At 42.1% G+C, this 25,316-nt stretch overlaps 1 protein-coding gene and 1 long non-coding RNA gene across 7 annotated transcripts; one reads left to right on the top strand and one right to left on the bottom strand.

Annotated features, from left to right (window-relative positions):
* Positions 1-106: 106 nt before the first annotated feature.
* LOC116918620 lies at positions 107-21,938 on the top strand. Of its 5 annotated transcripts, XM_045171421.1 has the most exons (8): positions 107-536; positions 13,894-14,017; positions 14,459-14,969; positions 17,270-18,989; positions 19,067-19,909; positions 20,126-20,172; positions 20,986-21,118; positions 21,210-21,938. In XM_045171421.1, the coding sequence occupies exons 2-8, from the start codon at positions 14,003-14,005 to the stop codon at positions 21,271-21,273; spliced, it is 3,333 nt and encodes a 1,110-aa protein (XP_045027356.1). In that variant the 5' UTR covers positions 107-536; positions 13,894-14,002; the 3' UTR covers positions 21,274-21,938. The 5 variants fall into 5 exon arrangements, with proteins under 5 accessions (XP_045027356.1, XP_045027357.1, XP_045027355.1 ...); XM_045171422.1 differs by lacking the exon at positions 13,894-14,017 and having other exon boundaries at positions 109-536; XM_045171420.1 differs by lacking the exons at positions 107-536; positions 13,894-14,017 and adding an exon at positions 4,529-5,102.
* Positions 21,421-24,501, bottom strand: LOC116918626. 2 transcript variants are annotated; one of them, XR_006644473.1, is made up of 6 exons: positions 24,030-24,500; positions 23,661-23,942; positions 23,269-23,454; positions 22,856-23,208; positions 22,652-22,761; positions 21,421-22,177 (listed from the first exon to the last, which is right to left on the bottom strand). It is a non-coding gene; the product is annotated as an uncharacterized LOC116918626 (long non-coding RNA). The 2 variants fall into 2 exon arrangements; XR_004391591.2 differs by having other exon boundaries at positions 22,652-23,208; positions 24,030-24,501.
* Positions 24,502-25,316: the final 815 nt, after the last annotated feature.

Raw genomic sequence — 25,316 nt, 5'->3', positions numbered from 1 at the left:
GTGTGTTGTTGACTCGTCCTTTTCTCGTGAGGGGAGCAGAGGGCACCACCACCACACATGAAGCCGGACTCCATTTGCAAGAGGCCAGAGGGGCCGGGGGAAGGGAGTGCAACACACTCGTGGAACCCAAAGGAAGGAAGACGGGGCAGTCGAGATTGAACTGCCGTCCTTCCTGGTTGTTATTTTTTTTCAAGGGCTCATGTGTTTTTATCTAAAAGTGTGATTGTATTGACACGACACAATGTTCCATCGTTGAATATGTAAAAGAATTTCAAATCGATGCAGACAGAACTTTGTGGATTATTTTGTGAGAGTGTCAGGATTCTGCTTCGTGGTGTGTCTGTGATGAAACATCGGCAACAACTGTAAATGTATTCGTCCAAACTTTTGTTCTAGTTGGAGGAAAAGAAAAGGACAACGAAGTTGGTGTCATTTCCTGATATCAAGAGAAATTTCATTCAAAATGGTGCTGTGGTGTTTGATTATTTGAAGGAGACCATTTACATCAGCTGCGTTTTCACCGGATTTCTCAACAGGTGAGTCATAATTCTTTGCCGCGTTTTTTTGCGTCCCCCCACCTCCTGCTGATTATCATATTCATTAAATATTCACCTGTCGCTTCTGAGACTGCATAGGATGGGCAATTTTTTTTTCAAGGTGACAATCGTTGTATTTGGTCACGTGGCATTTCCCGCGAATTTTTTTTTTCTTTCTCTTATCCCCTTGCAACGAGGCCATAGAAATTGTTTTGCCTTTTCAAAGAAAAGAAATAGACAGTAAAGTAAACAAATGTGTCTGGAGGGATTTTCTATTTGTCGTGGAAACGTATCGAATTTCGTCGGGTTCTTTCGTCCAAGCGAAGCCAGAACAAATCAGACAAGGTGAGGTGCTGACCCCTATACGTACATTTAACTCGACGGGAAAAAAAGGTGTTTGCCTTCGCCATTTTTTAAAGGAATGTTTTTTTAGTTTTTACCCATTTTTATTTTTCAATTTGTTCAAAATAAAAAATAAAAGGTTGCGTAAAATAACAGGCCAATGCGTTTGACATCTGCTCGCATGGCTGAGCCTGTTTATCGCATTTGAGGCTGTTGAGCCCTTCTGGAAAAACGAACGAGTCCAGGAGAACTCAAAGTGCAGGCAACTGAGCTGCGTGAGCTTGACCGCGTGAGTTTTTTTTGTTTCTTTCAAAAGTAGACGACATGCATCGAGCCGGTTGTTTCCTTCCCCCCCTCGTTGCTGTGCGTGTAATGCATCTAGGCGACTCACAAAAACCGGATGAAAAGGTCTTCTGGGTTAGACTTGAAGCGTAGCAACAGACCATCACATCACGTAGGGGGGGGGTACAAATCTTAAAAATAAAGAGGGACATAGAAACTACTGAAGCATTAAGGGCATCCGTATTGAACGTCTTTCTTGGGATTAAGTATTGAGATCCCGCCCACTTTTCCGGGTGTGGTCAAACATTGAAATCATCTCATCTTGTTAGGTGGGTAACGTCACTGAACCGTACGTTTTTATTTTGTTGTTTTTTTTTTTCATTTCTCTATTTATGGTAGAAAGATTTTCTTCTTTCTTTTTTCTTTGTAGAACTTTCCTTTCAAGATTAGCTTGTTGGTGGATGACTTTTGCGGCCGGTCGGGTTATACAAGTTCATCTGCGACATGGGGACCGTGTTATTATTTCAAGTCTGTCTAGCCTTTGAGCACGTTCCTTCTTTTTATTTTTTCCTCCATTAAAAAGCTATTCGTGAAAAGATACTACGAGAGTCACACACTGGTAAATGAGCCACCCATCTTTTATATCTAATCCCCCGCTGCTTAATTTCTTAAACTCTCATTTTAATTTAACCGTGAAAAAAAAAAATCGGAATGTTTTCGGGAGAAGACGGGGAAAATTGAAAACACGTGCAGCGAGTTGACTGACCAAAAACACAATTGGCTTTTTCTAGCTTTGACCATTTGTGGAACACTTTTTGTTTGTGTGTGTCGAGCAAAAACTTGAACATGTTTTGTTGTTTTTTTTCTATTTGCTGACGCGTTCGAGGGCGTCGCTCGTCAAACATCACCTATGCACTGGCATCGGGAAAGCCAAAAAAATAATGTGAGCAAAAGCGAAGGTGACCTCAACCGGTTCCGCATCGCTCCCCTCTTCTTCCCGCTTGTTGAATAATCAAAAGTTGGGTTGTTTTTTTTAACTCTTACGACATGGTACCCCCTAAATGAAGGCAAACACAGATGGATAACAATTCTTTAACAAGTTCAGGGTCTCTCTCTTTTTTTTTAATGCGCAAGTTCAAAAAATGACTACAAAATAAAGCTAAAAAAAAACGTACATGTCAAAGGAAAGAAGAGTGAATAAGATAAGCTGATAAATACGAGAAGCCCCAGCGTGACTGGCACCATCTTGTGTTGGCAACCGATGGGTCCGCGCCTTTTCGCGCTGGATATCTTGTCGGCAACACTCCCGCCGGATAAATGCAAATCTCATTCGAAATGTTTGAAAAGAATTTTGTTTTTTTGTTTTCGTCGTCTTTTTTCATGGCCGTAAGTCGACAACATAAAGATCCCCACTGATTATGTGTAGATGGCACTGTTTAATAATGCAAACGCGGACAGCATTAAGCAGACAGCTATAAAGGCAAAGTTTCATCCGGATGCACGTAGGAGGAATTTAGCAAAAGTGACGTGTGAAAGACGAATGGCATCTTTTTATCTTCTTATCTTCATTTTTCTTTTCTAGAAGAAGCTTTTTGGTGCTTACCGTCAAAGCAACGGTTTTGGCACCTGTCCTTGATATTAGGTTTTGAATGAAAGTTCGAAAAAAAAAATTTTTTTTTCAAAGAGAATCGATTGTGTAAGGAAAACATTTGTAAAGTGTGAATGACGTCATCCCCGGAGGTGGTTTTTCTTCAAGAGAGGAAAGAAAAAAATAGGGGAAGGGAGAGAGTATCCGGTATGTGAATCAATGGCAGTAATTAAATTAAAGTCCTTGGTCCAAAACATTTTATTTATTTATTTATATTTATTTTTAAATTAGTGAAGATCCCAAGCTATTTGCGAATATTTCTCACTTAACCTCCAATTACGACCAATTAGCTTTTTTTGTACACAAATGGGCTGTTGGTCCATTCCCAATTGGTTCTGTCCTTTTGTGTTTTGGGAGGAGGGGGGGGGGAGGCGTCACGGATTCTTGTATTGAAACATCCGCTTGTTTATTTGCCGTTCCGCTCCTTCAGTTGTTGTTTTGTGTGTTTACAGTTTGTTTTTCTCCCAACAAAAGTTTTCTCGAGTTACTCACGAAGGACGTGAGTGTCCAGTTCCATTTTTTCTTGTTGTGATTGTTACGTGTTCACGATGTCATTGAAACGCCATTGCTTAAAAAAAAAAAATGAAACAAACTTTCAACAACAAGAAAAAAAAATCCGATTGGAAAACTCGGAATTTGAAATCCACAACGAGCCGATCGTATGCGAGAGAGTCTTCGCAATCGAAAAACGAGTCACGAAATCTATGGGCACACACGAATCCGACATTTTTCAATGGTTGCCATTTAGAATTTTTTCCTCGCACATTTTTGTCTGGCCACTAAATTTTTTATTTTCGTCTGAGAAAAAAAAAAAAAAAATGGCCCGCAGTGCGGCCGTGTAAAAGCGGGTGGCCAATTACGGACGCCCTTCAAAAAAAATAAAAAGGTAAACCGCATTGATGAGGCGCTATACGGACTTGAGAGCGTGCGAACCGCACATGTGTAGAGGCATTTTTTATTTTTTAAATACTGGACACCTTCATTTTGGTCGTTCCATATTTTCGTGGAAAAAAGACAATCAAACGAGGGAGAGCTTGTTCCCTTCGTACATTGTACTGTAGTAATAGTATTTATAGATACATGGCTACTCCACTATAACTGGACGTTCACACACGCGGGAGTGTGTGTGTGTGTGTAGATTTTTAATCAATTGAGAAATCATCCTTGAACCTTCTTTTGCCGATTTCTTTTTTTATTACAATACAAGAAAGTCCTCGGGAGATGTGCGGCCACTAATTGGACCGCTATATGTAGGTCTACTGTCAAACTAACTAAAAACCACCGATCATCATTCAACGACTTAAATTTTTTATTTTTAAATCCGTAATCGTGTACAAGGAGAGACACAACAACAACACAAAATTTTTTTGATGACTAAAATAAAAAAAAAAATGGAGGGGGTTGGAAACAACTGGAGCGTGAACAATAGGCTTTTGTTGCTAAGTTCAGGAGCGTTTGAAAAGCACACGAAATTGTTAACTCCCCTCCCCGTCGGTTGCCTCCCTTTCTTTCTTGTATCATTTAAGTTGCGGTGCGTTACGTTTTTCAATCCCCCCACTCCTCCCTCGTTCCAGGACAAGAAACAAATGTAACCACTATTCGTAGCTATACCCCTCCTCCTTTTACGCGTTGCCTTTTCTTTATAATATTAAAAAAAAAGATTCATATTTACGAGCCTTCGTCGTCATTCCGTCAGTAATTCAGATTCCGTCATCGGCGTCGGATCGTTTTCTCTTTTTTTTTTTTTTTTGCACGCGGTTGTCTGTCCGGACATTCCCGAAATTCTCGTTTAAGAAACAAATTCTTTCTCTCTAGACTTGAAACTTGAGGAGTAAAAACTCTGGCACTTGCACACGCTGGACATAAATTTCAGTTCGTTTTTGGCCGTTCTACGTGGGTGTGTTGTTTTGGACAAGTGGACAGAGGATTTAAAGTGCCGTCACTTGACGAAATCAAACAAAACTCTCGCGTGTTTCGCCATTGCAATCATTTGCATCGCCATTTAGAGAAACATTCCACAAACGGTTATTGTGTCATTTTCTCTTTTCTTTTTTTTCCTTCCCTCGTTTGAGACGGAAAATTAAAAAAAAAAAAATCCTGTTAACACGTTCTGGTGAAATCGCGAAATGTTTACCAATGAAACTACAAGTCGCCGACGCGCTCCGTTGCGTCACAACCAACAGCATCCGGCTCCTGGAAGCCGTGGTGACGATGGCTGTTGCGTCACCATTAAGTCGACCACGGCTAATTTCCCAATCAACCGTGGCTCCGTCCTTCGCATCAAACCTATACCAGTAAGAAGATCAATTAGACTTAATTACAGTCATCTCTTTTTTTGGGGGAGGAGGGGGGTAAAGGCTAGTTCATTTTTCCCGTTTCCTTCTTTGTTTTTGGGAGGGACGTCATTAACCTGAGGGGCTGTTTTTATTTTTTTCCGCGTTACGCACGAATTGTTACCTAAGTTTCTTGGTCTTGTTTTTATATATATATCGAACCGTTTTGGATTGAGTTATCTCTTGTTTGATTTGCACTTGACTGATGTTGTCTGTGAAAAGAGACTTTTGATTTTGCCCGCTGTTGCCAAGTTGTACCCATCACGCAGGTTACGTCAATCTTTTTCAGACGGGCCGTAATCATTTGTTTTTCTTTTTTTTTTCTCTGGAAAATGAGAAGCAAAAAAGGGGGAGCGATTCTTCAAGTGCGACCTTTTGAACTCTAAGAAGGGGGAAATATGTTATCAAAACACTTCTTATTTTTTTTCCTGCCTCTGGGCGAAGGAAGATGGATATGCCGGAAGGGAGAATTTAAGTCTACACACACACACAAGATCTGTGTGTATAACTTATTATACCTTAAAGGGAAGAAATAAAATGGGTGTAAAGAAGGCATACGAGTAGGATTGGATATTTTTTTTTTGAAATGCTGGCCATTTTTTTCTACGTTATATCCGTGCGTGTCTTGATGGGGTTGGCGGCAGCCTTCTGGTTTGGTTAAGAAAAAAGATGGAAATATATTTTTTTTTCTACCAAAGAGGCTTCGTTTCTCCCTGTAAGAGAGAAATAAGAATTTATAATGGAATGAGATAATTACTAGCGCTCCTTTTGAACCGTCTCGTCTTATTGGTTTCTTGTGTGTAACGTACGTGTGTATCTTATCGGCTCGTATATTCTTTTCAAAACAACAACAAACCATTTAGAACAAAATGAAAACGAATCCCCTTGTTGTTGTTGTTTTTTCTTGTCTGTCTGTAAAAAGGAGAACAGAGAAGGTGGTTGTGTTTATCTTCGTCTTCCCATACGTTAATTTACTCTTTTTTTTTTTTCTTTACCATCTGTCGATACGGATACTGTACACATCAAACCTAATCTCGGAGAAATTCTTTGAGTCGGTCAGACAGTTGGGGGAAAAAAAGGGGGCATTCGAGATAGAAAGACGAGCCCAAATGAAATGAAGAATGTGAAATTTTTTGTTTTTTTTTCTTAAGTATTCTTTTACCAAAAAAAAAACGCATTCTAAAAGCAAACGTACATAAACAACGGTGTCACGTTTTTTTTTTTCCCTCTACCATCTTGTGTTTCTTTTTATTATTTCTTAATTCTTTTGCAGCCAAAAAGTGTCCAACCGCACGGATGCTGATACGAGAAAGTATCCGCATCCTTTATCTCTTTTTTTTTTTTTAAGAAATAGAAAAAGAAAAAAAAAAACCTGCGGCCGTCACCTCGTTGTCTTTCTGGTGTTGTCTTATGTGGGTAGATATTTCTTACGTACATGAGCCATCTGCTGTGTAGCATAAGACATGCCGACAGCGAAAGAAAAAGAAGTTCAATGGGCCAGCACTCCTCCACTTGCTCTGGTGGTCGATGTGTATAAAGAGACGACTGCAGGGGGTGGGGGGGGGGAATGCGTGTGTGTACGCATACACACACATCTTCTATATAGTAAGAATATACCTTCTGGGTTACCTGAGACGGTGAAGGACTTGGCTCCGTCAGTCAGTTAGCGCCTGGCGCTCCGAACGGTAGCCTCCTCGCATCATCCTCCTCTCCTCGTCGGTGTAGGGAAAAGTGAACTTTGAATACACACGCCAAGTGTTTTTTGTTTTGTTTTTTTGAAACAGGTGGAAAGTGTGTGTGTGTGTGTGTGTGAGTGAAAACAGTTTGATTTAGTGGCTTGTAGGTTGCTGTTTTCCCTTATGTGTGGGTAGTCGCTTCACTAGTAAGTGTTACTATTTTTTTTTTTGGGGGGGATACTCTTTCGAAATTGTTTGGAATCCTTTTTCATGTTTCGGAGAGGCCAAAATAAGAAGCAAGTGTGTCTATACACGGACATGTCGGACACGACCGGCATTTGAAATGAGCAGCAAGGGGAAAGCAGGAAGACTTCAGAAAACAAAAAGAGAGAAAAGGAAGTCGAAAGTGAATTTTTCTTTTCCGGGATAACAAGATTCTGTCGCTGGCTTGGGGTTAAACTATCAAAAAATAATTGTTAAGGTATAGTTAAGTTTCTCATTTGTACTAACTCAAACTGGACTACTGGGAAAGATATGACTCGTGTAAAGCCCCCGATATTTCGGGACCACGTAACTTGAAAAGAACCAACGCCCGGGCCATTGCCCTTATTATTTGTACGCCTTCTGTGTGTTGTTTCTTATCTAATGGCGGGGGGAGAGAGAGAGAATTGGAATTGGACACCCTGTTGATTATGGAACAAGGCGCTGCTGTTCATTTTGCTCACTGCCGGTCAGTGTCTTGTTCCCCTGTTTTTTTTTTCTTTTGCATTTCAAAAAGATGGGTGGGTGTAGGAGAAAACAAGATGGTCTGTCGGTAGCAAGTAATACATGGCATTTAGGTCGGATTGCAAATGACGACTAAGGAAGCGTCTAATGGGTGAATTGGCCTCGTTTTTTTTTTTTCTCTCTCCGTTTTTTTTTGGCTCATTGCCTGGACCGTCTGTGAAACTAATTGGACACTGCGTGATCGGCATACCGCAAGTGAATGGGGAGGGGGGAGTAGAAAGGTGAAATAATCCATCCATTTTCGAATTGCATTTGAAAAAAAAAAAAAGACAAATGCCAGAAATGATGGAGTTGTGAGGTACAGACGGGAGCTGCAAGCAAAAGTATCTACTTTTGAAATAGGATGATCATTTTCCTTTTTGTTTCGTTGTCTTTCTTTTTCTTATTGTATCGAAATGCTATCTAAAACTAGACAGACAGAGAAGAATCGACGCAAAAAAAAAATGAACTTCTCTTTTTCCGCATATGAGGACCCCCCTCTGGCCCAGGGACTCCACCCGTCTGGTATTTTTCATTGGCCAGCACCGAAAGACAAGGAGGCGAATCCAGCGGCAATGATCCGCGTTGATCGTTTGTCAAAATGCTTCATCTTTTCTCTTTTCATTTTTGTTTTCTACTCTCTCTCTTCTTTGCTCTCTTAGATTCTTTCTCTTTACCGTCCATTCTTTTCTCTTTTGTCATCTTCTTAAAATTCAAACACTCTTCATCTCCATGTTCTACTACACAATACCCACATTCTATGATAGAGTAATAGACTCGCATTGCTGGACGCTGTATCAGCCAAGCTCCTTATAGAATTCAAACGCGGCGGAAGAGACGAAGTCGGTCGCATTGGCTAGACGTTAAAAAAAGAATTTCAAAATGACTGCCTTCAAACTGTATATGGCAACGAAACATCCGCCAAAGGGAGCTGATGATGAAGTGATGTGGTGAGGAACAAGAACGAGTTTTACTATTGAAATGTTTTCTCCTTAAACGCAAATGTGGAAAGTAGGAATGACGTGAGGGCTGTGTACCCGAAATGCTGATGAAGTCGATAGGAGAAAATGTGAAGAGCAATACAGAGTGATGGGCCACACACACAACTGGTCGGCCCATCAGAAAAATGTCCGAGGTGAATCAAATGTCGGGAAGAAAGGAGAACCAGAGGGCAGTTACGTCCGTTCCATTGCAGCAGCCCCACAAATGCCAGATGAGCTCTTCTTTTTACATTGTTGACCTCCCTCTGTGCTGATATCTTGTCCAATCCATCGCTTTTATTCTCCCTTTTTGGGGGACCCACCGAACTGTGTTCACTTTTCCGGAAACGAGACAACTTCCCATTTTTGTTTTTCACGAGGCAAATTGTGCAGTTCCCTTTTTAACGATGGACATTTCAGTGTCCAACGGCCCGTGTCCAGGCCGTTGCTGATGCGAAACAACCTTGTACGATCCTATTGTCGTGCCAATTCAGAATTTTTTTTTTTTTTTGAGAAACCGAGCTTCGTAATAAGCAAACAATGTGTACACGCGCATGTTACGCCCGGCAGCGTTGCCAGTCAAGTCATCTGCATCTCCCTTTTTTTTTTTTTACTAATTTTTTTTTTCTTGTGAATCCACCGCCTTTTTTTTTTGCGCCTCTAAAATTCTAAAGAAGTTCCTTCCACGTCGTTGACCGTGCATTACAAAAAAAAAGGTTCTCATTTTTTCTTTCCTTCGTTCGTTTAGCTACCGTGTTTTTCCATCCGATGCCAGTGTTTATTCTTGTTGCTCGCTCGGTCGGCAAGTCGGCACAACATTCAAAACTGAAGCTGAAAAAAAGAAAATAGATGCGCAATTTTCGTTTGAAGCCATTTGCTTGGATGATATGGTTTTTCTTTTCTTTCTTGCTCGTTGTTGTCTGAATGTTGAAGCACAGCCACTTTGTGTGCAACCAAGTCAAAATTGGCTTGCCTAATTGGTTTCGAGTTCAGTAGAGAAGAACGATGACTTCGAAAAAAATTGGCGCCATATCAAAACAAACACCGACAGGAGGGTATATCCAGTCATCTTTCTCTTTCTTGCTCAAGTTTTGCTCGTAAAAATATAGGAATGACCAGATTTCTTTCCAATTGACGGGCTCTTTCCAACACCTGCCAGAAAAACCTGTCAGGTGGAAATGACCGTCACGCATTTTTTTTTTTTTTTTTGGGGCCGAGTCACTCAAGTTCTTTCTCAGTACATACCGACTGTTTTATGTTACTCTCCTATCCTTTTTCTCTTGGTTGTTGTCTGAAATTCTTTGATGTGTTACATCTAACCACATGTGATACCCTTTGCTTGGCGGTTTACACACATGTTGATGGTACACTTGAAAACCGCTGGCCATTTCTTTGATGTGGCATTCACGCTACTGTACACTTTAATAACATAGGCCGTCGCACTCTCCGCAGACGGGCAAGAAGTTCCTTGACCCTATTTTTATCCACTGATTGAAATTACAAGTTTTTTGTGGTGTCTCCAATGTCGATGATGGCCTACATAAAAAGGTCGATATCGTTGATGACCTGGTCTTGGGTTTTTTTCCTTCCTTACTTTGGCTCGTTTTCCATGAAAAATGGCCAGCAACTAGTGGAAATTGTGGAACAAAAAAAAACCATCGTTCCCCTCCGTATCGAAGGTGAAGTCTTCGTCGTCCTGAACACACACCCACCAAAAAGTGACCAGAAAATGAAGCAAAAGAAGAGCCTAGAGGTCGATTGCCAACTCCACCCCCATCTGACCCACGTCTTTTCTCTCCGGTCTGATGGGAAATCTAAATCTTCCCTCTCCTTTTTTTGCCCAGCTCTTGTCACACACACACAAAAAAATCGTTCATAGAGGTGGAACGGTATTTTCTTATACCCTTGGATTTTTTTTTACCTCTCTCTTTCTTACCTTTATTTCCTCCCCTCTGTTGCACACCTTTCTCTCCCCATCGGCTGACCTTTTTTTTTTCTTTCTTTCTCCCTCTCCGTCATTTCTCGCCCACAGATTGACTTCTTTTTCTTTTATTCTTTATCGTTCCTTGTGTATACGAAGAAGAAGAAGAAAAAGGGGGAGGCCAGAGACCATCGAGAAGAGTTTTGTCCTTAGTATTTTCTTTTTTCTTTTCTTGAACTGGCGTTTTCTGAAATAAGCCAGTACACCTTTCTATTTTTCTTGGAAGATCTCCCCTCTGCTGTTGAAGACAGTTAGGAGGATGATGGGCACACACCACGTACGTGGAAAGACATTAAGAAAGAAGTCCCCTTTTTCTTGTTATTATTATTATTTTTTTTTAAAGCTTGTTTTCTTTTACCTCTTCGTGGAAATTTGTAGTCGTGCTATTGGAAGTATTGCAGTTCGATTAGTTTGATCCTATTCTTCTCGTTTGCCCATTTGTTGTTGTTGTTTGAGAGGCCTGAAGGGGGGGGGGGAGTACAAATGACAGGATGCAAAGGCAATCTCGTCGATTGTGTTTGAGGCAATTTAAATCCCCTCACAAACAAGTCAAGAAATCAGAAAGACATGAAGGGGGGGAAACAAAAATAATAAGTGAAATTTGAAGTCATTAATTCCTTCCGGTTTCAGCCCATTTGTGATCAGCTCCGAAATGGAGTTTTATATTGCAGAGTGGCGTAACGCAACCACTCACGCAACAATCGTGATTTCTTTGATTTTCAATTGTCAGTTTCAATTTTTTTAAGAACAAAAAAATAAAAAATCTTTTTTCTGAGAACTCATTGCCAAACAAGACTTACCTGAATTCATATGAAAATGACTCAACTAATTCTTTTAAAATTACGTTCTTCCATTGAAATGATTCATTAACAGCGAAAAACGTTGGATGATGTTATCCAAAACAAATACGAGATGTAGACGACGAATGAACTTGAATCGAAGGTGATGCCTCCGAACGTGTGTGTCTCTTCTTTGGAAACATTGTTATGCATGTTAACTGTTGTTCGCATCACGCTCTGGAGGGACACCTGCAACGTGAAAGCTAAAACATACCCCCCCAAAAAATGCAGCAGCTAAAACCTTTTTTTTAAATTTCATTTGAAACCCCCATTTTTTTTTCTTTTCCCTCACGATGTTCTTGTTATCTCATCCAATTTACCTTTCGCTTTTTATTATTATTTTCTTTGGCCCGAAAATTGGAAGCGATAAACGACGACAGACTCGTCAGTTGGGCACAACAAAAAAAAGAATACCTCGCCTGTGTAATCATCTAGCCGGAGACTGACATGAAAACATCCTCGGATCTTTTTATTTTTATTTTGAAGAGACCCCTTCGGGCATTGTCTTCACGCAGCAGCCTGCCACTTGAAACCGGGGAATAACTAATAGCCCGACTGAGTCTTATTTTTTTTTTTTTTTTAAGAGGAGGTCAATATTTAGAGAAGAGATGGGCGTTGTCTTTTCTGCTGTTTTGGAGGAAAATCACGCCCGCCAGAAAAAAAAAAAGATGCGCGTTATTTATTTATTTTTTTAAAACAACCTGCCGCTGATGGTATCCCCCCCCCCCACTCGTCTTCTCTCAGTCACTACAACTGGTTTTTCTCTTCGCATTCCCGTGAGCTGCAGGAGTTGTTTTATACTCAATGGCTCTCGATTCCCATGCATTTTCTAAAAAAGAAAAGAAAAGAAAAACACACTGGGGAAAAAAATGATGAGAGTGAAAACACCCGCAGAGGAAATGGGTGTAGGAGATGGCACACGAGTTCGTCAATCACGAGAGGGAAACCAAATGAAATGGAAGACACACGCGGGAGTGTGTGTGTCAAAACTTTTGAACTGGGTGATGTCTATCACGACCGTCATATTCTTTCCTGTCGGTCCTCTTTAACTACGAAAAGAAAAATACTTTCACCAACTGCGAATAGAAAAATGTATAGTTAATATAGAGAGCTCATAAAAGTTCCCTTCCCCCCCCCCCCCAAAAAAAAAAAAAATTGCACGACATTTTGACGGGCATTCGACATCGTCGTGAATAACGAATAAGTGCCCAATAGTTACGCAAAGCTAGGTTACACATTAATGTTGTGGGTTGATGATTCTCACGAGATTCTCATCAGTTTTTGCATCTCCCATTTCATTTTTGTTGTTGTTGTTGCCCCCCTTTTGGTAGAGCGAAACCGTCCGCTTGTTTACATTCCTCGTTTTCCCTTTTCTTTTTTCACGTTTGTCGGCGTCGGTGGGTGTGCAAGGGGGAGGCGACGCCACTAGACGACAACCTGTTGTACTCCTATACAACCCATTGATGAAGTGGGCGGTGTTGGGTTAGTGCGGAGGTGGAACCCAAGTCATTCGCGCGTGTAACAATCGAAATGGACTTTTGCTTTTCTCTCCCTTTTGTTTTTGTTTTCCCTTTGACGTGCCCTCGTGTCTGTCTGCGTGATTCCTACTCGGGTTTCTTAAACTCGATTCCCACGACTTTAGTTTTCCTCCACCGTTTTTACCTCCTGCAGCTTTCACTCTCGATTTTTTTTTCTGCACTGAGCGCGGAAACGAGAATGGCCAATAATAAAAAAACGTTGCAAGAGAGAGAGAGGGGAGAATCTTCACGTTTCGAACGCAACCGTGTGTTGATGATGGGAATCTTCTCAGTCAAATTCTCACATTCACCAGAGAGTTTTGACTTTTACACGTCTACTTGTTTTTCGTTACTGTCTAATGGAGAAGAATTAACTTGCCCTTTTTATTTTTTGTGAGGCATGGACAAGGTTGTTTCGCTCGTTTCCGAACGTGCATGTTTAATTGTCGTGATCCTGCCAACAACATGGGATTTTTGGAGGGGGGGCGGAGGATGTAAATATTGTTGCGTATTTTTCTCTACATCTGGTGATCTACGGGCAACTGTTTTAGCCAGGACGTAACAATAGGAAATAGACGCGTGAAAACGAAAGAGAAAAGACATTTTTCAAAAAGACGCTGCATGTTAAAAGGGCACGCCCTTGCATTTTGAAAACCGCCGCAGTCTATTGTGCGTTCCAGACAACGAGTCAATGCGCATTGGCAATGTTGGTTTCAGACTTATTGCCACTCTGATCTACATCTTTTTTATTTTTTTATTATTATTATCCGTCTACATTTTCATCTTGGAGTGTCGTTTCACTTTTTTCGTATTGCGCCTTGTTTTATTGCACGCAGTCCTTCACGTCGTGAGTTACAGAAATCGAAGCCGACCGCGGCGGCTCGTGCACGGCCGTTTTTTTTGGTTGTTGTCCCGAATCGTTTCGGCTTGATCGCGTGACGGATGGACTTGAAATGCAAACTTGTTTTATTTATTTATTTCGTATTTTTTTTAGAGGACTGTATCGTTGATGCTCAAGAGAAAAGAGAAATGGACATAACTGCAATCGGCTGGAAAAAGAGGAACAAGGTTGTGACGAATGAAAAGAAGACAATCATCAAACAATGAGGCACACGAAGGTTTTGCATTTTTTTTTTTTTTTTTGAGAGCGATGTCGATTTTTAAGGCCGTTTCGAAAGTGACCAGACATGTAAAACATCAGTTAAGGTGAATGAAAATATAATTCACGGATCGTTTGCTATGAGATTCCTTGGCGGGCGTTCACGTTACGAGCACCTCAATCGTTTGACCAGGTAACATACCTGGGCAATTTCAAAAAAAAAAAAATGTTTTTTCTTTTCTCGGTATTCTTTGTCCGAAATTCTTGTTGACAAAACAGAAGAGGGAGAGCAGACGGAGGGGAGAGCTAGCAGATAACCTTGAAGTTCTTATCGGGCAGACCTACGTAGTCACGCCATATTCACGCCGCTTCGTGATAATAATAACGCACCACAATCAATTTCTCTTGGCTGGTTTTATGTCTGTTTATTCTATGGCTTCAATTTTTTCTTTTCTCTCAGGACGGTGGACAAATCTCCTGTTGTGGCTGTTGCGCTAGTCGTCACTGCGACAGCTGGACCGACTGCCGGACAAGCCGAAGCGCTACGGTCAATAATCCGCATACCAAACCAGTCCCTGGCGTATTTGTTCATCCGACTACCACCGTCCAAATTACGATGCGCTGGTTTCGAAAAGGAACGGAAGACAACTCTCCGCGGTTGATTAGCTTATCGCCGCTCCGTCAGCTGGATTCGACTGCTGCGGCCGACGCTGAGGTCGCTAGCGTCGGTCGATGGGGATCCTACCACAGCGCCGCAATTTATCCCAGAAGCGGCCAAGTGGACGAAGACACTTCGTCCACTTTGGATCTCCCGCTGCCTTCGCCTCACAACATCCAGCACAGGCGTTCCAGGTCAGCCTTGTCGGATAATATGGCCGCCGATAGGTCCTCTTCTTATGCTGACCACCAACATCACCTGCCCTGCACGCTGAAGAGGAAACCCGCCGTCAGGAGACGTAGCGGAGGCAAAGGTATGCAGCGATTTGACCTTTTGAACGAAATGAGAAAACTTTAGCGCTACCGCTATTTTAAGAGCTGCCGGAATAAGAAAACATGAACAAAGAAAAAAGAATTTGAAATAAAAAACAAAACAAGAAATATCAAACATAATTGCAGGCCTATTTCTGGCAACGACCTGTTAACGTTCCGCATTCTTTGACTCATTACGTATTCACCCCTCGGACAAAGGCCGTGATGTTTTAAAAAAAGAAAAGGAAAAAAAAAAAAACACAAACTCGTTAGCTGACTATTTTTCTTTTCTTTAGCCTTTTGTTTATTTTTATTGTAGGATTTGATTGGATTTTTTACGTTGAACTTTTTTGTTTTTTTTTTTTTTTACCTGGTTAATCTGAGTGTTATACATAATTTTTTCGGAGGGTCATCCTCGACGGTTCGACAAAGATGTTGGCCGAACTTGTCGACAATTTATTGACTGGTTAATGGGATCGAAAACTTTTTCGAAAAGGAATCGACGACAAGAGAAATGATTTGATATTTTTCTTCTTCTTTTACCTTCGACAAAAGTTTTCTTTTGTATTTTTCGAAAATAGATGAGTCAAACTTTTTGAAGAATTGTGTAACTGATAGAGATCAAAAAGCAGGCCAGCTAGCCTAAAGAATGAAAAAGAGAAGGGAAGACATTCTTATTCTTCCTTTTTGCTTCTTTCGAATTTCAGAAATGACCTTGCCCATTCTAATTTACCGCCAAATTACCCATTTCCAAACCCGAGTCGTCCATATCTCTTATTTCGTCAGCTCATTCCCTCTCCGTCTCCCGATTTTTGTTTTTCTTTCCCGACTCTGATTGAGGAATTCCCGTAAAACGTGTTTGTTGAATCGCGCTTCCAGGAAAAACGATGATGGTTGGCGTTTCTCCATTACCAGAGCGTAGCTTATTAGCCGGAAAATTTACTAGACGCGCAAAATGTGGCCATACCTGATCTCACCTGACTCACACACAGTTCAAAACAAGCAGCCAATTTTGCGCAACTCTCTTTTCCCGGATGTGATTTTGCGCATGCAATCTACCATCGACTAGAAAAGCAAGTGATTGTTGAAAATTAGGAATTTAACCCTGGTTGAGGCACAAAGCCAAGGCTAAAGTTATCACCGTATCCCGCACTTCGACCCCTGAGGCTCTAATCTTTACATTTGTACTTAAGAAGAAAGAATACCATTAAGGCACTCTCTAAGTGCAGCTGTATTTTTTTTTTTGTTTTCTGTGTTTTGTTTTTTTTTTTGCCCTGGCGACACACGCGCGTTTATAGATGTATGGTTTCCTTATTTTTAAAAGAAAGAATAATAATAATAGTAATAATAATAAAGAAAATGCGTTGAATTGCCGCCTTCCATAAATCTTTTAATTGCTAGTTTAGGTATAATCAGTTAATAGCTTTTTTCCTTATTTCACTTCGCTTCGTTCTTGTCAGCGTCTTTAACATGCCAGATGCCGTTGCTTTGTTATCATATATATTACCTATACGTGCAATTTTTTTGTTTTGTTTTCGTGCACGGGACGGACGTTATTCTTCGTGTGTCAATGTCCCTCGTTGCTCCGTTCGCCCGGTCGGAGTTCAAATTTGAGTTATGTAAAAAGAGAAGAAAAAAGAAAGAAAGAAAGGGCAAATGCAGGAAAGAAACGAACAAGGTAAACTCATTATCATCTCGGAATGCTTGAAATTATACACCGGGAATTATGCCAGTTGCGAAGGTGACCCCGTGTGTGTTTATACAGTATATACGCATATAATAATGCGCACTTGCGGCGAATTTCAAGTTGCGGACGAGTCGTTCTTTATTATTTATTTATATATTTTTAAAGATGTTTCTTTAGTTTCGTTCTTTTTCTTCCTAGAATGGAACCTCAATTTTTATGTTTCTCTCCCGATTCTTTTATTTTTTTTTCTTCTCTTTTTGGTTGTTGTTGCTGGTCTCCCCTCCTGGAGAAGGAATAAAGAATAGGGGAAGACGGGCCAGTGTCGCGTAAAGGGATTTTTGTGAGACAAGATGTCAAGATACCAGCATACATAATCGAAGAGAAGCCCTATGTATTTTTTTTTTCTTCATCGTTCCAGGAATCTTAATGAATACCTCGATTTTTTTTTTTAAAAGGCAAAATGTTTTGTTGTGATTGTAACCAAACTCGGATTCATCCGTCTCTCCCGTGATTTACAATCTCGATGTTTCAATTGATTGATTTAAACTTATATTTTCCCATTTTTTTTTTCTTTTCTTTCTGTGTTCCTACACCGGTTCGGTTCCGTTGATTCAGGTTCGTGCGGATGGCGATCGTCCATGTCATCGGCCTCAGCGTCATCTAGGTGTCTTTCCAGCGCTACCCTGGCCTTCCCGCCGGCAGTGCCCAAGGTGCCGGCAACTGCGGCTCGTAATTTCACGACGACCGAAGGGTCATTCGTCCGTCCGCAGCCGACGCCACGAGTCCGCTACGCCAACCGAATCCCGCTGCAATACGACGAAGCCAACGACGAAGAGAACGAGAGCGAAGAATGGAGAAGATTGTACGGAATTTGCTCCACAGATGGCGGCACTGTCTCGGCGGCTACGGGCCGCCGCTTGTCGCCCATCCGAGCGTTTGGTCAGAATCACAGGAGGACGGCCAGCTTGGACAACATCATCGACGGATGTATGGGCGACGCCTCGACGCCGGTGATGACATCTAGCCGTCGGAATCGCATGCGGCCGCAGCCGGCCGATTACCAACCTTCCGTGGCCATTGAGAATCGTTCGCGGCCTTCGTGCTGGAGTCCTCAGCGATTCATGAGCATCAATAAGGATTCGATGTCATCGCCGAAGAGTTCGGTGGATGAAAAATTGCTGGCGCTTAAACCTTTGGATGATGGATCAATCGGATTATCGACCAGCTCCGGAATGTTTAAGACCAAATTAAAATCCATCTCGGACAAGTACCTGAAGAATCCGGTGGCCGGAATAGTTACAAACGGCAGAGATACTTTGACGGGCAGTCTGCTTAATCGCATCCGGAATAGGCAACATCATCCGATGAAAGATTCTGAGCAGCCTGAAAAAGCCAACCGGAGCAGCTTCCGTAGTTTCTCTTGCAGTACCCTTCCGTCGCTTGACGATTTCCACCGCAAGAGGTTGATGGCCGCTTCCAGCTCTGCCGGAGCTTCTGCCAACTTGTCGAACTCTTCCGAATTGCAGGACGAATTGGATTCTCCCGGCAGTCCCGTTGTGTTGCGCGGTGAACTGGGAGACAGCGACAGCGGCATCGTTCCGGAATGGTCTGATTCTAGTTCCATCTCGGAATCGTCCTACATCCGCCACTTCCAGCCGTGCCAGCTGCTTTCTTCCTGGCGGAAACCTCAGCCCAAAGTGCGTCGTTCTTTGTCGCCCATCTTCCAGTACCGAGCGCTTAACACGACGGTCGATTCGGTGGATTCATCCGCCGTCGCTTCGACAACAATGCTGTCCACTTCCGGAGCTTATGAGAACCTCTGGCCGGATGAGGAATGCGAACCAACCGTTCCAGAGCATCATTCCGTCCTGTCTTCAGCTGATTCCACCGCAGCTGCTCATAGATCTGCGGAAGAATCTGATGAATCGAACCTCGCTCCGGCGCGGACGTCTTCGCCAACACCTCCAGCGGATGAGGACACATCTCCCGATTGCGACGAAGATCAGCGCGTTATTCACACGACTCGCATCCACATTGAATATCCACCTCCGCCGGTACCTGCGTCCGAATCTTCGATTCCGACCAAAGCGAGCGATTCTCCTTCACCGCATTACCTGACGGCTTCACTGGACAGGAGAGCCGTAGCCAGAGGCAAATCGTCATTTGCCAGCAATCGCGATACGAGCGGCGGGACGTCGGTCCACCTCATTAAAATCGAACGTCAGTCAGACAATTTGAAAGCCGAGTTGGGCATTTTTATTGCCAAAAAGAAGTTGACTCGAGGCAGCATCGGCTATTTAGTGGCTCACATCGTACCTGGAGGGCTAGTCGATCGGTAAAACACATCACCTTTAGAATTTGAATTTTAAAAGTTTGAAATAATTCTATACTATTTTCCTATTGAATTTTTAGGGATGGTCGACTTCAATTGGACGATGAAATCGTGAACGTGAACGGTCGTCGATTGCGCAATTTATCGATGGTTCAGGCCAGCGCAGTCCTGCGTTTACCTGTGCCCGTAGTTGAGATGGTCGTCTGCCGCGGCGGAAGTGATCCGGTTGCAGATTTGCGTGCGAAACGCCGTTCCGTTGACGACATGCTCCAAGAGAACGCGGCCACTATTATCCTCGTGAATGGCGATTCAATGCCCGTCGATTCCCGCCCACAGATGGAAGAGGAACCTTGCTACGAGAATGTTATTTTGCCGCCAGATGGCGACACCGTCGTTCGCCTTCAGCATCAACAGCAACAAAAGTTGCCGCCGCAACACCTAGATGACTCTGGCGTCGAGATTAGTGAGAGCGGTAGCTGCAGCTCAGGTTCTCACCTGGAAGCGGATGGATTGCTGGATTTGGCACCATCATCCGATGGAAGCAATGGCGGCATCGGCGGCTCCTTTCGCTGCCCAGTGTCGCAGGTCAGAAAAACGTTGAACTCGTCGCCGGATAACGACCCGCCGTCCAATGGCGACAACGTTAGCGTCTCGACCTCGAGCGCTACGAGCCGCAGCTACAGCGTCAGCGGCGGTGGCGACCTGGCTGTTAGCACAGGCTCGACCCCTGGCGCCAACAACCTGTCGGCCAAAGGGAAAAAAGGCTCCGACTTTTGTACGTTGCCGCGTCGGCCGCGGACGCAAGTCTCGCACTCGTTTTACACAATCGTCTACGAGAAGGGGCCAGGCAAAAAGAGTCTGGGCTTCACCATCGTCGGCGGCATTGATTCGCCGAAAGGTCCCATGAGCTTCTTTGTCAAAACGTACGTTGTGTGTACACATGCGACATATTTTTACTTATTTATTTTTTTTTACTTTCCTTTCCTTTTCGATCATAAATTGAGCGCACGTTTTTTTTTTTTTTTTGTTTCTGGAGGGGAGGGGATGGGTTTCAATGGAAACATAAATTTCTTATTGTCTTTCTCTTTTGTTGTTTTTTTTTTTTCTAATTTGTTGTTTTTATTTTATTTATTTTTTAGAATCTTCCCTAACGGCCAGGCAGCCGACGACGGCCGACTAATTGAAGGTAAGAAAACTTTTCAAGGAGAAAGGAAGAACAATTTAAAAGATATGGATAAGCGACAAATGAGCTTCACTACCGGTCGTTTACGAAAGTTGAAAACACATAAAATAGGGGCCGAAAAAAAGAAAGAAAAACAAAAAAACGAGGAAGAGGACAACTTTCTAACGCGCTGACATCACCAAACACAAGGGGGGGAAGTGAAGTCGTCTAACTTGTATTTATTTTTATTTTTTATTATTTAATCTGAAATTGTTTTGGTTGACCACGCGCCATATTTCGAATTGTCGCTGTTGTCTTCTTTTCTCCGTGAAACCGGTCGTACGCACGCAAAAACTTAACAAACAACTACGATAACACACCGCAACGTAACAAGGGACAGAGCGGCATTCGTTCCAAACAGATCCTCCGCCATAATAGGGGTGTAGGAGGTAAAAGTTTGGTTTCTTATCTCCATCGGGTACAACAGATTAGACGCTATCTCACAAAGATGTGGTACAAACACTCAGCGTTGGGGGGACGTACGGGTTCGCTAAAAGATAAAACAGGTGGGCCAGTTGATGGCGACGATTGCGTCCGTCAATTTTGGGCAAATGGCAGCCAAGCAATTTTGTTGTTGTCCTAGTTTTCTTTTATTTCTTGCCTTACAATTTTGCAATGCCGAGCTTGTTTTTAGCTTTCCGCTGTGAACGTGTTGAAATTCAATTATTTCTCGGTCTTTTCTCTGCAATTTTGCCATGGAACGAATTGAATTTCCTCTGATTTCGGAATGTTCTGTAAGCGTACGCAACTAACGAATCTAAATTTCGATTGCAAAAGGTGATGAAATTCTGGCTATTAATGGAACTGGACTCGAAGGATTGAGACACGCTCAAGCCATCGGCTTTTTCAAAGCTATCAAGACGGGCAGTGTGGCGCTACAAGTCTGCCGCCGCCTCAGACGCAGCCAAATGTAAAAACATTTAAATTCTATTAACAATTTCACCGTGACCTGCACCTAGCGCACATAAACTCACACCCATTTCTGTTCTCTATTCCAATAGAAATCCCGATAAATCACGGTCGTGCAACGATTTACTACAGGAGACGGGCGACAATGACAGCTGAAAACTGGAAACTTTTTTTTCTCTTTTTTTTTCTCTAAAACTATCTCCATGATGTCAAGGACCGTCTCGTCAGTGACTTATCCTCATTCGAAATCACCAGGCAATTTTTCTACAAACCGTTGGCATGGATTCGAAACTTTTTTTTTCCCCCCACTCTCTTCTCGTATTTTACAAGCCGATATGTTACAGGCAACGTCCATCATCTCCTTCGTATGCTCTCACTGTCATTTGACGACGCGGGGGATATTCTATTTAATATCTACCCGACACAACAACAACAACAACAAAAAAAAACAACTTTAATCTACAAAGTACATCTTATCGATTTCTGCATAGTATACATATGTATATCTCCCCACTTTCCCTCTGTCAGATAGGATTTCTCTCTGTACGGCATCTTCTTCGAAATTTATGCCAAGTGTGTAAATTGTGCGTTTATTTTTTTCTTTTCCTTTTCGTGAAAGGGGAGGACGTACATGTCGCACGATATTTGATATATATGTAAGTGTATCGGCGTTTAGTCATTGCGTGCATACGCAAGTTTCTTTTCATCCGTCGTGATTTGTTCTGTGTATCATATTCGTGTGTGCGTTTCTTTTGAACGTGTTCCACCTGTGTGTAAATTGGCTGTCGCGTTATGTGTAATGAACTATTCAAAACAGCAAATATTCAAACGTTTTTGACCCCCTTTTTCCTATTTATTTTTTTTTTTTTTTCTTATCTTTATCTGCTGTATACATCATGTCTTGCTTCCCTGCTGGGAGCGTGAACAGATTCCTGGATGACTCGTTTCTCTTATCTTTTCATCTCCTTGTTCCGGGCTTTGATAGTACGTGACTGTGTGACGAAGCTGCTCGCATGTAGACGCACGAATCTCTTCATACCCAAACCGCGCCTCCATAACTCTGCGAAGTAGAAAGAAAAAGTTGTTTTTCGTTAGTCTGAATCTAACGATTTTGTAATTACAAAACTGCCTAAAATCAGATTTTATCATCTCGTAATGTACAATTATGGTAGTGAGGGAACGTGAGTCGCATCGTCAAGGCATTTGCTGCCGGGTACACACACACACACACAAAGTTTGCCGAATAGCTCAGGATAAATCTGGCTGTGTTACCCGATTACTAACTATGAAATTCTTTCGTGCACTGCGTCGTCGCAAAGATCTTTAGATTTGCTTTACGGCCGTCAAAAAAAAAAAACGGAAGAAGAGGGCGACAGATTTACGACTTCTCCCGAAAAAAGAACTCGTTGACTCATTCGACATTGAGCGCGCGCTCGCACTACACACACGTTTTTGCTTCTAGATAGTAGGTATATACTTTTCTTAGTACATGTGTATATGCATAGATATGAAAGAGGATACCCCACTGCGTTACCTATTTCGATATAGAATACAAAGCCGCAAACACGGATGACCAACAAAGGATTTGATCGCTTCATCATATCTCGCACGGCATCCATCAAACAGGGAATCCGTGTAGAGACGCTACGAAACAACGAAAAGATGATTGTGAAAAAAAAAAAAAAAGAACAGAACAAAGAGCGCCTCGAGCAGGGTCAATTATAATTTCGATACAAACCTAGAGATTTTCACACTTTTTATCGCGTTTTCTACTCTTTCTCGTGTACACGAATATCTGGTGTGAAAGCATTGACCCGATTCTTGTAAGTCGACAGACAAGCTGCCATGTCCAGTCCAATTAGAGCTAATGCGCCACATTGTTCTTTCTCTGCCAGTTGCTCATCTTCACGGCTTCATCATAGACGGACACGAGAATTCTTTTATTTTTTTTTTTTCCTTAACCACCAAAGAGTCGTAGAATCTTCTCATTAAGCCGCTTTAGTAATGAAGAGAGCCCAACTGTAGAACTGGAGAGAAAAGGGCGTCCTTCCCATGACAATGTTGGCTTTCTACGGCAGCTCTGATTCGTTCCTAAGCCGATGAAAAATGAAAAAAAGGGAACAATCACCTGACGAAAACATACGTGTATACCTGTTGAGGCCAATGTGCAGTCCACACAGTGTCCAGCAATTCATACAAAAGCTGTTGTAGAAAAGAAACAAAAGATTTTGGCGCTGATGGGTTCACAGCAGGTTGTCCTGGGAAATCCTAAAAATCTTCTTTTCCTCTTCAACGCGTTTTCGTGGACAGCCAACAGCGTTTGTGTTAACAGAATATCTATTCAAAGAGAGAAAGAGTCAACAGCCATTTTTGTCCAGGCAAAAAAGAATTACACCGAACGACTAGAATCAAGAGAAACCCCTCTGAACTGGATGGCCAGGAGGGGGTCTTTGTCTTTTCGTCTTGTGTTAACAGTACCCCCCACTAAGGGGGGTAGTTACGTCATAACCGTCCCCCTTCTAATCATTATTTTACGAGCCTACCTTCTCATTTTCTTGTTGAGATTGTTTCCAAAGTTTTCCATGTCGAAACAACTGGAGAAATATAGAGAGTTGTCCCTCTCTCACCTTTTTGTACCTATCCCTTCCCCTGAAGACAGCAGCAGATGGAAAACGGACCAGACTTAAAACCAAAAAAAAAGATCAACCCCTGAAGAAAAAAATGCAAATGACGTGTGTGTTTTGTTTTTCTTTTGTGTGTGGTCATTTTTCTTTCGAAGAAGTAAAGATGTCAAACCAACGTCCATTGTCGGTGTGTGTTTGGAACTAGAAAAACCATTGACATAGTTTATTGTGCATTTGACCCACACGCAATAACAGGCTTCTTATTATTATGTACAGCGATATTAATACCTTTCGGTCATCTAATGATTGTGAATACGAGCTGGGTGTAGTAGCTCCTTTGTTATTGAAGGGTAAAAAATCAGAAAATTTCTCACACTTTATGACTTGACTGCAATTCAAAATTGTGCAACTGACATATGAGCTCAATTGATTGACGACGTGAAAACACACACTGCTGCATTCTGTTATGCTTCGATGTGATTCGAGCTTAGCACTATATATTATAAACAAAAAACCACTGCACAAGTACTGTACCTCCTGCTGTACAGAGGAAACAAAACAACTGAAATGACAGGAGAAACGTCCCCGAGGCCGCCATGTTGCGGTTTGGCAAAATGTCTGCAGTGAAGCAGAAAAAGTGTGCACAGGTGGACAAGTAAAAAAACAAAAAATAAAATAACGATTGAAAACCAAAACATTGGGAACGTGATTATTCATATTATTCCGTTCATTGGGTAAGATTCTTTTTTGAAATCATCGTCTAGTTTCGTTGTTGTCGGGTTTCTGCCTTTTATTTTGGAATTTTGATGGGATAGCTGGACCTTAGTCGTGCAACACGACAATCACCCCAACCTTATACCGCAACGCTGCCAACAATTCCAATTTTAGATTTGTGTGTGGATGGACGTCGCCATTATTGTCACGCTCTGTCGATTCGAAAAATTTTAGAATTTCAAACATAGAAAAAAGAGTTCCCGAGGACTTTCACCTCGTCTTCAGTGTTTTTTAAAAGTACGTGTTCTTAAGGACGTTCTGCTACCCATATCGAGTCACACATATCGCCAAATGAAAACAAACGAAAGTCATTGATTCGCAGCCATGCGAGAATCGAAGCTACGAACCGGGCGATGCACTTTTGTTTTTTCTCGTTTTTAAATTGTCTCTTATTTTTTTTCTTCCAAAATAATATAGAAACAAAGAAGAAGAAATAACTGATTATAACCAGTGTGTATTTAATTTCCTTTTTCAAACCGAAAAAAAAAAATGGCTGTGATTGCTCTCACTTGACCGCTGAGCGAATCACTGCAGGCCACGCTAGAGGAATTGTCGTTAAACGGCTAAGTGAAGAGTTGGGGTAATCAAACAGGACAACCTAGCAGTGCAACCTAGGAATCCGTTCCGAACTTTTTTTTTTTCAAGTTTACATTGCCAAGTGTTACTGGTCATCCACCTGTCAGCTGTGCGGCATAGGTACGTGCTCTATCCGAGGTTTTTTTGTTTTTTTTTCACCACCACCAATGTGTAAGAATATATCCCCCTTCCCACAGGACAAAGCCGCAGGTTCTCGACTTATTC

Source organism: Daphnia magna, linkage group LG3 (assembly GCF_020631705.1).
Source record: "Daphnia magna isolate NIES linkage group LG3, ASM2063170v1.1, whole genome shotgun sequence".
In the NCBI taxonomy this organism is placed as follows: domain Eukaryota; kingdom Metazoa; phylum Arthropoda; class Branchiopoda; order Diplostraca; family Daphniidae; genus Daphnia; species Daphnia magna.
Note: the sequence above shows the minus strand (reverse complement) of the source record. Positions and strands in the feature narration are given on the sequence as shown.

Coding starts and splice junctions, on each gene's coding strand:
- LOC116918620 (XM_045171420.1), top strand. CDS start 4,935: ATGTTTACCAATGAAACTACAAGTCGCCGACGCGCTCCGTTGCGTCAC. Junction 18,990..19,066: donor CCTGGAGGGCTAGTCGATCG/GTAAAACACATC, acceptor TTGAATTTTTAG/GGATGGTCGACTTCAATTGG. Junction 21,119..21,209: donor CGCCTCAGACGCAGCCAAAT/GTAAAAACATTT, acceptor CTATTCCAATAG/AAATCCCGATAAATCACGGT.